This window comes from Sus scrofa, chromosome 13, assembly GCF_054392235.1.
Source record: "Sus scrofa isolate SSC_HxYL_T2T_F1_AM1 chromosome 13, Sscrofa_HxYL_maternal_Yorkshire_Landrace_v2.0, whole genome shotgun sequence".
NCBI lineage: Eukaryota > Metazoa > Chordata > Mammalia > Artiodactyla > Suidae > Sus > Sus scrofa.
The window spans coordinates 105,858,822-105,871,846 of record NC_139395.1 but is presented as its reverse complement, the minus strand read 5'-3'; the positions used below and the strand labels follow the sequence as shown (position 1 = coordinate 105,871,846).

General features: G+C 46.2%; 1 protein-coding gene and 1 long non-coding RNA gene across 4 annotated transcripts in view; one reads left to right on the top strand and one right to left on the bottom strand.

Moving 5' to 3' along the window:
* Positions 1-8,768, top strand: part of CLRN1 (clarin 1) — a 44,075-nt gene extending 35,307 nt beyond the window's left edge. The window contains exon 3 of the mRNA XM_003358614.5: positions 5,296-8,768. Coding sequence (XP_003358662.3) covers positions 5,296-5,561 — 266 coding nt within the window. The 3' untranslated portion in view covers positions 5,562-8,768. The remainder of the gene's footprint in view (positions 1-5,295) is intronic.
* Positions 1-13,025, bottom strand: part of LOC110256316 (uncharacterized) — a 347,057-nt gene that overhangs the window by 99,430 nt on the left and 234,602 nt on the right. For 2 of the 3 annotated variants that reach the window (XR_014824181.1, XR_014824182.1), the window contains exon 5: positions 4,348-7,534. The exons of the other annotated variant lie outside the window; for it this stretch is intronic. This is a non-coding gene — a long non-coding RNA (uncharacterized LOC110256316). Of the gene's footprint in view, positions 1-4,347; positions 7,535-13,025 lie in introns of those variants that run through there. 3 annotated transcript variants of the gene reach the window in all.

Sequence of the window (13,025 nt, the reverse complement as noted above, 5' to 3'; positions counted from 1 at the left end):
TGTTGAAGTGGTATATTTGGGGTAGAAAATTCTGCTCCCCCTCATCCTCTCTAAGAAAGTTTAAAGATGACATGTTAGCTTTTTGGAAACCTTGGCCATTAATTTAAATGGAATTGCAATTCTAATTTACTATACTTCCCATATGCTATCTTAGTGATAATAGGAGAATATTCCAGAAGATTTTTTTTTTTCACCTTTGAGGACATGTTTCTACTGGAACCCAGAGTAACCTGGACTCCCATGGATTCTGGTAGGCTAATGCCACACATAAAAAGCATCCTCGGGGAGTTCCCATTGTGGCTCAGTGGGTTAAGCACCCAACATTGTCTCTGTGAGGATGCGGGTTTGATCCTTGGCCTTAGTCAGTTGGTTAAGGATTCGGCCTTGCCACAAGATGAGGCATAGGTCACAGATGTGGCTTAAATCAGCATGGCTGTGATGTCAGTCTTCAGCTGTAGCTCCAATTCAACCCCTGGTCTAGAAACTTACATATGCCACAGGTATGCTGGAAAAAAAAAGCACCATTGGGGTCAGCAAGGGATAAAGAAGCAGTTTTCTTGTTGGTTGTGACCCTCATTCCCTGTACGGTAAGTACTGGAGGGCAGAGATGCCCAACTCTGCAGTCGTACACAGCTGCCAGAGGAGAGCCCACAGTCCAGTGTCTGGCACATTACAAATGTTGTTAAAGGACTGATAATTCATGGTGTGACAGCGCTATAACTCAGCTATCCTACTCAGTCAGAAATTAACTCAGTAATCAAAGTCATTAAAAGGAGAAGAAAAAAAAATCTCTTATAGTACCAGCCAGATTTGGAAGGGAGGGGAGTGGTGAATCAAACACGTGAAAGGAAAATAGCTAGATTTAGAGGAAGACGTGCCAGCAAAACATCGGTCCTATGCCTGGTTATATTGCAAATTTGAGCTAGAGCAAGGCTTAGCAGGTTTTCCTAAACCTGACATACTCTAACCTTTCTTGTGAGCTGGAGCAGCACTGGTCAGATAGACAGACATGCAAGGAATCTGTCCAAATGGCCCCAACTGCTTTGGGGCTCTTGATGGACATGGGGAACTGCGCAAAGAAGGAAGGGCTCATGCAAGCCGGATCCTAACAGCTGTGAGGCCTGGGGCAAGAGCCTGAATGAAAGCCCACATTCCTGTGCCTAAACATTTCAGAGCTACAAGCTAATATGCTAGTCAACGAAACATGTTATATCCTTCTCTTTTGACAAATATCTCTCCATAACACCTGGCAAAGCCAGATTCAAATTTCAAAATTTTTTTTGTCTTTTTAGGGCTGCACCTGTGGCATATGGAGGTTCCCAGGCTAGGGGTTCAATTGGAGCTGTAGCTGCCAGCCACAGCAACGCCAGATCCAAGCCACCTCTGTGACCTACAACACAGCTCACAGCAATGCCGGATCCTTAACCCACTGAGCAAGGGTCGGGATCGAACATGCATCCTCATGGATACTAAGTTGGGATCATTAACTGCTTATCCATAAAGGGAACTCCCTCAAATTTCAAATTCTTGAGCCCTGGGGATTCTGCACCTGAATGTAGTGATGGGAGGAGAGCTGGGCCTGTCTGTCCACTTCTCTTCCCATACCTGGTTCCATCAACACTGTAAAAGGCCTTGAGCACCCACGTGGGGACACTCTACTGCATACCTGAGTTCTGACCATGCTCCCCCAGACAGCTGTTCCTTGGCCACCCTCAGGGCTGTGCAGCACCAGCCACAAAATCCACTCCTGGGTAGACAGACCAAGGGAAGAGATGCCCGTACTGGCCCAGGGCGTGTGCTCAGCACTGTTTGGGAGGAAATTCCTGGGTCCTTGAGTACAGTCTAGAATGTGGGTCAGGGACTCCAGATGGACCTATTCCATTGACTTCAAAGATTCCTCCTGTCCCCCCACCATGGGGAAGGGCATCACAGGAGAGAGAGCAGGACCCTCTAAATGTGGGACCCATAACAGGTGCCTCCTTGCTGGAGTCCAAGGGCCGTACCTGAAATGTGCTGAGCCCTGTTCTTGCCATCACTCACATTCCTCACATTCCTCACAAGCTGCCCTCCATGTCCCCCACATCCAGCCCACAGAGAGAAATTTTCCTGGGTATCCTTTGGTCCATAAGCCAGAAAGAGTTATCAGTGGTCCCACATTTCTTTCATTTTTTTTAATTAAAAAAAAAAAAATCTTTCTTGTTATGGCTGCACCTGTGGCATATGGAAGTTCCCAGGCTAGGGGTCCAATCGGAGCTGCAGCTGTCGGTCTACACCACAGCCACAGCAATGCCAGACTTGCAAGCTCGAGGCTGCAACGCTGGATCCTTAACCACTGAGTGAGGCCAGGGATCGAACCCGAATCCTCATGGATACCAGTTGGGTTCTAAACCCACTGAGCCACAACGGGCAACTCCCCCCAGATCTCTTGTAGAGTCAGGGACAGAGAAAAGCAAAAATATCCTAAATGCACACTGCATTGTTTCCCTTCACATCTCTTAGCAGTTGCTGAGGGGTTGGCAGAGACTCAGGACAGGCTTCCCCACTCTGACTCTGAAATGACCAAGCTGACCTCATGGACAACCCCAGAATCTAGAGTGGAATCACAGACCACCCTCTCAAAGACTAGATGGTACACTGCTTTGGGCGCTTGTGCGTTTGAAGTACTGCCTCTAGCAAAGGGCTATTGTCTTAAGATACCGAAGCAACTTTTACTTTAAGAATGGGAAATGCAGTCTCACTGTGAGGCTGTCTCCTTAACAAAGTAGTACCTTTAAAATATTTAACAGCTTGAAAAAGGAAACCGAGCTTGAATTTTCCTTTCAAGCACCAAGGAAATACACTGTTTCGCTACTGTCTGAAATTCACCATCTCCTCACACAAAGAAGGTTCTTATGGTAAAAGCAATGGTATTTTCTCCACAATTTTCAGATAAAAGATAAAGAGAAAACAGCACCGCAGCCTTTTTTGTTGGATCTAACAATAAAAGAATAATATGGGGTTGCCCAGGGAGAGCTCTGGTCTTAAGCTCAGAATACAAAAATAGGCTGAACATTTTATAAAGGAATAGTCTCCGAGGCTGGTGAGAAGTGAAATTTCAAGAAAATTATATCATTTAATTATTTGGGGCTGTATGGTGATGAGAAGCAAGATGGTGGGGGCCATCCTCGGTGACATTCTCATAGAAGAAATAACAGAAGAAATGAAATTTCGCCTTTCCTGCTCACCCCAACCCCTACCCCACCAACCCAAAGGGAAAGGAATGGGGGCATCATTTGCATGGGAGCACCTGATGTCTGGAACATTCTCCCTACACAGTCTAGGCCTCCCTTTCCTAACTTTTCCTAGAGGCTTCCAAAGAACCTTCTATAATGCTAGCTGCTCTCTCAGAAAATAGCCATCTGCACTTCCCTTACTATCACACTCACTGTGGCTGCTTTATAATTGTTTTATCTGAGTTCCCTGCCAGAATTATACTCTCTGTTAGAGCAGAAACCATATGCATTTTCTTAAATGTTAAAATCTCCACCACTATGCCCATGCTTGGCCCATTATAAGTCTAATTGAGTAAATGAATGAGTGAATTAATGAATGGAAACTTAAGCCGCTACGTTGCTGCTCCCAGGGTATTTGAATTAACTGTAATTGAAGGCAAAAGCACTTACCCCTCCACAAGGAGTCATAAACCTAATGGGAGAGCCTGTGGAGGAACGAGGCACTGTAATATGATCTTCGGGGTGACCGGTGTGATGGAATCAGGGTTTTCTTGCTGTGTGTGGTGGTGGGGGGGGTAAGGGATGATGGTAAGGATTTGCTAAATGAAAAGAATACATAAAAACCGGAGGATGAGCTACCAGTTAGGAAGCATTTATATGTGCCAATTCTGATACCAAATGTTAATCTTGAATCATCTTTACTATCCACATTTTATAGACAAGGAAATGAAGAGCTGGAGATCAAATATTGACTACCTTCACATAGCAAGTGGAGGAATCAGGGTTTGAACCCAAATTTGTTTGACCACCATCAGAAAACCATCTCAGAAGTCTCCTATTAATTAGCACCCCATTGTGGCGGCCTGGGCTGCAGCAGTAGCTATAGGAACCCCTGGAGCCCTGGCCCTCCATGGTGCCCCTCCCCCTCTTGCCACCTGCTTCTGCCTCCTGTGGCAACCACCCATCTGGGGGGCTCCCATTCTCCATCCTTGGAGAAGAGGACCTATCAGAATTTCCAGGCACCACTCTGTTTGATGTGCCCGCCTCCCATAGAGACCTCACCCAGACCATGGTTGCCCAGTTAAGATTAGATCAGGTCACCAGCAAGTGAGAAATGAGGGGGAAATAGTCATAATGAGTAAAACACAACAGATATTTATTATACTCTCACATAAAAACCTAGAGGTTGAAATCCAAGGCTGGTCTGCTGGCTCCTGGTGTTTGACATCCAAAATTCCTCTTTTCTTGTTTTTCTATAATATGTGGCTTCCATTCTAAGGCCACCTTGTCCAAAATGTCTGCTGGCGCTCCAGCCATTGCATCCATCTTTTCAGCTACAGGAAGGAGGGTGAGGCAAAGAAAGTGCAGGTCTCTAATACTCCATTCTTCAGGGAAACCTTCCTGGCCCTACATCTCAGCCCCTGTCAGCCAACGAATGTAGCCTTTGTTCAAGGCAGCCATGTCCCTGGGGAAAAAAATCCTGAGTTCTGTAATAAACAAGAATAGACACTCTCGGCCTCAACACCTTATCCATGGCTGCCTTTGCTCAGAGACACCTCTGGGCAGCTCTGGCCAGGTGGGAACTGGAGGAGGTGGGAGGGGCCCTGTAACCCTTCTGAAGGAAGTCCTCGGCCCTTTCATAAGGGGGCTGGGTGACTGCCATTTCTCCTGCATGACCTGTGAAGTTTGGAGAAATGTACTCTCCTGAAGCCACATCATAGCAGCAGCTGCTTTGTAGCCTGATTCCACCACTGTGCTTTTAAGGTGCCAAACAAGTCAGCCTTCTCCTCCTGCAAAGTGGAACATCTCCCAGTGGTTGTAGGATTGGCTTGATTCTACCCTTCACCCCTGCCCCCACCACAGACACACATAAGCCTTCTCACTCAGAGCCATAACCCAGGCACTACCACCCATTGGTTGGAGAATGAGGCTCATGATTACAAATTTGAAGTCTATTTTTGTAGAAGAATGCAAATGAGGATGACGGGGAAAGGCTTTCTTTAGTTTGCATGTAAATCCTCTTCCCTGTCCCTTACAATCAGGAAATATTTGTCCCACACATTGTTTGTTCCTTCTGTTGCAGGCTCCTGTGGCTGTCTTGTCATGATATTGTTTGCTTCTGAAGTGAAAATACACCACCTCTCAGAAAAGATCGCAAATTATAAAGAAGGGACGTATGCCTACAAAACGCAAAGTGAAAAATACACCACCTCATTCTGGGTGGTATTCATTTGCTTTTTTGTTCATTTTTTGAATGGGCTTCTAATACGACTTGCTGGATTTCAGTTCCCTTTTGCAAAATCTAAAGACACACAGACAACTAATGTAGCTGCAGATCTAATGTACTGAAACACATACATTTTGGTAGTTTTCACCGTAAGGGGGTGGACTGGCTTTGGTCATTTGGATATGGTTAATTCTGTCCATCCTTTTAGACACACAAATGAAAGCACCAAATCCTCGGTGATAATGTTACAAACTGTATACTAAGGATACAGGCTGGAAAGTAAGAGGAGCAGAAAGAAAAATTTGGAAAGTTATTTAACCTGGTGGGAAAATGCTTCACCTGGGTTGTCAAGACAGTTGACTAGAATGGACAAATTGCTACTCCACATCCACACCAGAGTGCAAAAATGCCCGCTCCATCAGGGAGGAATCGAAAGGCATGGGGAATATATTTTACTACAAACAAACACTATTTCTGATATAGCCATACATTTGTTGCCACAGGCACCAGCAAACAGACTTGAAACTGCTTTCCTAAAATGATACTGCATTAAATGAGCATTGACAAAAATATATCAACACGCTTTTTTAAAAAGTCATTTAAAGTACAATCTTACTATCCAGACCCGTTGATGAAAATTTGTAAAACTCTAAAAGGAAAAAAGAAGAAACACAGTACTTTCAACAGACATGATTGCTGGGACTTCTGAGGAATCGTGAAAAATGATCCTTCCCAGTAAATTTGATACAAAATGATTCGGTGGGGCTGTTGCCTCTAACTTTAGTGCCTTCAAGCACTAATTCCCAATTATGATAATTATATGACATTCTGGGATTACGATAGTATCACTGTGTCATCTTGATTTTTGGTCTGTCACAGAGCATGACCCAGGGTGATTTTTTTTCCCCCAAATTACCCATGAAATTGTTCTGCAGCTGACCAAACAAAGGCCACACTGAGCCTGGAACTGACCCCTCCTCTGTCCTCCACCCGCTGCCCGCCAAAAAAACACTCAGGAAGAGGCAGAGAAAGACAAAGAACAAACCACCAGGCCCCTCATCACAGCTGCTTGGTCACTCAGCCCCTATCCAAGAAGTTTTGAAAGTGCTCATTTAAAAAACAAACAAACAAACCAACCAACCTACTTCTTCTTTTTTGGAATAATTGACAAGATACAAACAACTGTTTGTATACCCAAAAAACAGCTTGCTCTGATGGTGATCTGCAGCCCAGAGGCTGACATCAGATCACACACTGCCTTTCCAGATGTTAGCCTCTCTACCTTCATTAGGAAATATACCTGGAGAATTTCTGGAAGCCCACAAGTCAGTCTAGTGATTTAATAAAGAGCTGGTGGAGTTCAGTGCTGGAAGTCTTTGTGAAACAGTTAAACAGGGAAGCATCTCATGGTCCCACCTGCTCCCTCACACTGGAATGGGCAGGAAACACTTTAGGAATGATCAGGCCACCAGGGTAATTGGCTTGAGATCCCAGAAGGCCCCCACAGTCTCATCTGAGTCCTTCCCCTCTGTCTCTGTCTCAGAATTTTGAAAAGCTTCTAACACCAAGCTTTCATCTTTAGAAAACACCTCACTGGTTGTTCTCTGTTCTGTAAACAGAGAAAACTCAGAGCAGCGGCTGAAAATCTGGCCACAGCCTAACAGGCCAACTAACGATGTTCCCTGATGGGAAGCAAAGGCAGGGCTGCTGGTCCCTGCGAACTGGGTCACACACAGAAATAACGAGATACAACCTGGGCCCACGGTGGACAGCACTTAAGCTGCCTCCCCCGCTTCTCTCAGATGAAAAGTTTGTCTCACGTGGACTGCGAGTAACCCTGACAAGACGGATGAGATGGGGCCGTTCTCTGTGCCTCTCTCTCTCTCCCTCTGAGGATCGGAGGCCCCGGGATGACTATCATCTTCATGATCGCGCTGTGTCCCATCTCCTGCCCCAGGTGGCAGCTGCGATCTCACATTCTTATGGGGACGCGGGGCCCCCTGGTGGCTCTGGGGCGGTAAACACAGTGCCACGGTCGGGAGCGCCTTTCCGGTTTCCTTCCGCACTCTCGGCAGGAACCTCAGCGGTCACTCTGCTGCGGGAGAGAAGAGGAGGAATCTGCCAAAGCCGGCTCCTTCGGGGCACAGCCAGCAGTGGACGGGCACTGGAGCAGGAGGAGGCTTCATCACTGACCACGTGCAGACGGGGTGGGGGGCGCTTTCCCTCTGTGCGCACTTTGCATTTTACGAAGGTCTTTTACTCTCAGGGTCCCACCTGCTCCTTCAAAGCAGCTGCCCTCAGGTCACTTTACCAGCATTCAAGGCGGAGCAGTTTGGCTGGCGCCTCACACAATCCTAGGGCAATTCCTATCCTCTCCAGAGACCCGTTTACAGTGGAAAGGGGCTGCTTCTCAAAGCTCTGGTGGAAGGAGGAGGGGTCCACACTGGCAGCACCAGGATACACCAACTAGGATGGGCCCACACCTCCATTAGAACAGATATTGGTCCCAATCATTCGCCTATGGAAATCTGCACAGTTGGTCAGGCAGAGACTCTGGGGGGAGGAGAGCAAAGAGCTTAACCTCCCAATTTTCGTCAACCTTTCCCCTTCCAGCAAGACCCAGTAGAGGTAAAAAGGGTGGCTGTTTGAGAAATGTTGCTTTAAGACCAGTCCTGAGCCATTGGTTCTGTCTTTCTAACTGCCTTGCTATTTAGATATTAGGAACCTGTGCTATTTGGGTGCTCAGGGTGTGATCTGGTGGTCTGCTCATTTTCATCCTCCCTCATTGTGGTTCACGGCAGTCATGGCTCAGAGCCAATGGCTGCTTTGGCCAATAAGCCCCCTCCTCTAAGTAATAAGGGACAGAGAACGCTGGTCAGTTTAGAGAAAAGGTACCTTCTCCTTGAAACTAAAGGACACAGAGAAAGACTGGGTAGGCCTGGGGTCCTGGCTTCCAGGATGAAGTCCCCCCTCATGGAAACATCCTGCTGCTGATAAAAATGCTAATGCAAACCCAATAAACTTATACTTTGAGTTACACACTTGGGGATTCCCCGACACCTCCTTAAAAAACCAGATACACTTGCCTTGTCACACCCAGAGCTAGGACTCACTCGCCTGTTTGGAAATTCTAAAGGAGCCCCAGGCCAACTGGATGACCCTGTCAGAAACCTCCCGAAAGTGTTCCTTGCAGGCCCTAGAGGACAGTCTCAATGGTTGAAGAGACCCTGAGGAATAACTGTGGTGTTTGAAAGCCACTCAACAATTACAGGGGGCGCACAATATTGTAAGTCAACTCTACTTCAATAATAAAGAAAGGCACAAATCTTTTTTTTTTTTTTTTTTTTTTTTTTTGTCTTTTTCTAGGGCCACTCCCATGGCACATGGAGGTTCCCAGGTTAGGGGTCAAATCGGAGCTGTAGCTGCCATCCTACAACACAGCCACAGCGATTCAGGATCCGAGCCTCATCTGCAACCTACACCACAGTTCATGGCAACTTGGGATCCTTAACCCACTGAGCAAGGCCAGGGATCGGACCCACAACCTCATGGTTCCTAGTCGGATTCGTTAACCACTGCGCCACGACGGGAACTCCGAAAGGCACAAATCTTAAAGGGTAGTATTTCTTTGCTAGAATCTTGGTTGGAGGGACTTGGACTCAGAAAGAAGAACAGGAGTCACAAGCTGGGTGTGTCCCTTACTCAGTGCAGGTCCCCTCTTTCCCACCATGGGCCATCTAATTCTGGAGGAAAGGGAGAGCCCCTGGTAGTCTTTGTTCCCTTTTTCCTCCAGTCCACTTTGTAAGAGGCAGCATGGAAGAGGTGGCTGAGCCGCTTAAGTAATTCAAGCCCAGGCACCACCAGAAGCATAAGGTCTCAGGACACACAAGCACACCCTGTCAGTACAGCCACCTCAGTTTCCAATTTGCCATGGACTTTACCTAGTGCAAAAAACGATTTCATATCTAATTCACAAGCATGCATTCCATGATGCCATAGCTCACAGATTTGCACTTAAATTGCTATTCTTCCATTTAGCCAAGGAAAACAAAGAGTATGGGTCCACAGGGGGAAGGACAGTGTCTGATGCACATCCCTGCCAGAGGCCCCAAGAGAAGTGGGGTAGACACTGCCACATGGATGCTCCCTGCGCCCTGCTCCCCTGCTGTCACCTTCTCCCCACTGGCCCTCTGCGTCAGGCAATGCTCTGTGCTCCCTACCACGTTCCTTTCGGACACACAGCTAAGCCACATTTCCCAGCTCCTTTGCAGGAGGGGTTCTGGGAGTGAGTCTGGACCAATGGGATATAGGCTGAAGTGACCTGTGCCACTCTCAGGCCTGGCCCTGAAGCCTCTCCTGTGCCATCCTCCAGCCTTCTCTTCCCCTGGTACTGCAGCCTTGGAAGTTATGGGATCCAGGTGGCGAGGCTACAAAACAGAGGCAGGCTTCGTGACCTGCCATGGGGACAAGAGTGGTAAACTTCCTGTAGGAGTTCCCTGGTGGCTTAGCAGTTAAAGATCCAGTGTTTCCACTGCTGTGGTTCAAGTTCAATCCCTGGCCCAGGAACTTCTGTATGCTGTGGGCACAGCCAATCAATCAATCGAACAATAAACTTTCTGTAAAGCCACTGAGTTTGGGTGGTTATTTGTTACTATCATAGCCTCACCAAGAAAGCCCTGTTCTCCAGGGAAGTTCTGTTTCTGCCAGTGAGACACTCTCTAAGTCTCTTGAGATAGATCCTGAGGCCAGGTGCATCAGCTGCCACCACCACTGAGTGGCTGGCTGTGCCATCGCCCTTCTTGAAGCCATGGCCCTCTAGGCACATTACTTGCAACCCACTGCGATGAAGACCAGAGAGTGAATTTTCTGCATAAACATCTACAGAATAAATACTTTTGCTTATGCTTGTATCCTTCAGGATTCTTTCCAAATGATGATTAAAAAACCCTTTATCATTCATTCCAAAAGGATGTGCCTTGCGCTCACAGTAGTTTGGCTGTGCATAAAGCATTGAAGACTGGGGGAAGGATGTGTAAGCAAAATCAGAAAAACTTTTTTTCTTCCTTTCTTCCTTCCTTCCTTCCTTTCTTGCTTTTTAGGGCCACACCCGCAGCACATGGAAGTTCCCGAGCTAGGAGTCCAATCAGAGCTGCAGCTGCCGGCCTACACCACAGCCACAGCAAAGTGGGATCTGAGCCTCATCTACCACCTACACCACAGCTCACAGCAACGCCAGATCCTTAATCCACTGAGCCGGGCCAGGAATCAAACTGGCATCCCCATGGACACTAGTTGGACTCATTTTCACTGAGCCACAATAGGAACTCCCTTTTTTTCCTTCCTTTTTTTTTTTTTCTATTTTTGTTTTTTTTTTTTAGGGCCTCACCTGCAGCACATGGAAGTCCTGAGGCTAGGTGTCAAATCAGAGCTACAGCTGCCAGCCTATGCCATAGCCATAGCAACTTGGGATCTGTGTCACATCTGTGATCTATACCACAGCTCATGGCAACACCAGATCCTTAACCCACTGAGCGAGGCCAGGAATCATACCTGAGTCCTCGTGGATACTAGTCAGGTTTGTTATTGCTGAGCCACAATGGGAACTCCAGAAAAACATTTTTTTCTTGATCTTTGGTTGAGAGCAGAGAAAAATATCTTTCAAGATTCTCCATCCTTATTTTCTTTTTAAAGCTTCAATTTATTATTAAAGACAGAGCTGTGAAGTTTTGCAATAAAAACCCCAACTCCCTTAGCTCATTTATTTAAATTCCCCTCCAAATCAACAATTATCCTAGTGTTTCACTTTTCACAAAATGTTCTAAGAATGGTATACTTAATTAAATAATGTGAAGTAAAGTTTTTTAATGTGTCTGAAAGAGCCAGGAGAGGTGGGAAGGCTTCCATCAGTGCCCAGGTTTGGGGTGTCACCTGGTTGTGCCTAGGCAGACAGCCACTGTCCTTTCCATAGCACCACCTGCCTTCACTTCCCTCTCCTGAGGGGTCAGGACATTTGGAGGAGGGATATTTGGCAGGTAGCCCAAAACAACCAATTCTGCATTGGATTCATTAATCTTCACTCTTAGGGATCTCTCTTAGTGTCATTTATTGCCTTGTAATGACAGTCAACTTCCTTCATAATTTCTTAACCCATTTTATTACTTTCTAAAATCGGAGAGAGAAACACATGGAAACCCAGCTTTGCTTTTTCTCTATGTGTCTCACTCACAGATATCTCAGCTGACTGAGCAGTGACTACTTCCTTTATAAAGGCTGGGGACTCTAGGAGTTCCCATTGTGGCACAGGGGAAATGAGTCTAACTAGTATCCATGAGGATGTGGGTTCGATCCCTGGCTTGCTCAGTGGATTAAGGGTCTGGTGTTGCTGTGAGCCATGGTGTAGGTCACAGACATGGCTCACATCTAGCATTGCTGTGGCTGTGGTGTAGACCAGCAGCTGTGGCTCTGGTTCTATCCCTAGCCTGGGAATTTCCACATGTCATGCACAGGTGCAGCCCTAAAAAGAAAAAAAAAAAAAAAAAAAAATCCAGTACTTTACATGATTTCAAAGGAATAGACAAAGCAGTTTCATTTCTAGATTTGTTCTTTCTCTTCTAATGTGACAGAATGTTTCCATCCTTTCTCTGGCCTCCCTCAATTACCTCACAGCACAGCTATGGCCAAACCCACAGGTATGGAAGGAGCTGGGTGAGCAAAATGGCCTGAGTGGAGATGGTTCCGATTGTGTTTACAAACACACATTTCTCTGCAAGAAGCTCACTTCAAGCCTTCTTATCTCCCTCCTGCCTTGCTTCCAGCCATTCTGTGAATCACATTAAAGTTCTTTATCTCATGAAACACATGCAGGATCAATAGCTACACTTTCTCACGTGTTTAATGTCTTCTGAGGAAAGCTGCAGGGACTACTGACTGCGGGTACACTTGGCCCTCAGTTGTGGCAGGAGATGCAAAATGAATTCCCGGGAACCCTACCATTGGATTCAAGGCGACAGCTCTCTCAGCCTCATCTCATCTGACTGGTGTTTTTCTTATGAGGTAGTCCCATAGCACATCCAAAGCGTCCTATTTTCAGAGGATTCCTAAAGAAATTTCCTTCCAGTCTTGATCCGTTGTTCTTCTTCCAAAGAACCACGGTTCATTGTTTGTTTCAATGATGGTATCACCCCTTGCCCCCCACCTGTACTTTATTCATTGAAAAGCCTAAAGCCACAATTGTGGCATCTAGGATTTCAAGGATACATGTTGTGTCCTAAACACTAGTCTTATCCCTGCCTGGGTTTGGATTTCAATGATTTTTAAAAAAATTTTAAACATATTTACCTGTTGCTTCCACTTCTGTTTTGTAATCATTTTATGAATTGTATATTAATTTAGAAGTTGCTTTAAGTTTTTTTTTTGAACAAAAGTGGGATATAAATTTTACAAATCCATGTCCTTTCATCATCCTAGGACCACAAGGGCATAAGGAGAGATATAAATAAAATATAACCCAATCTTCAAAATGCTCTCACTGTAAATCAATTCTGTTTTGTCCACTGTTGAATCCCTCGTCCCTAGAACAAGGCCTG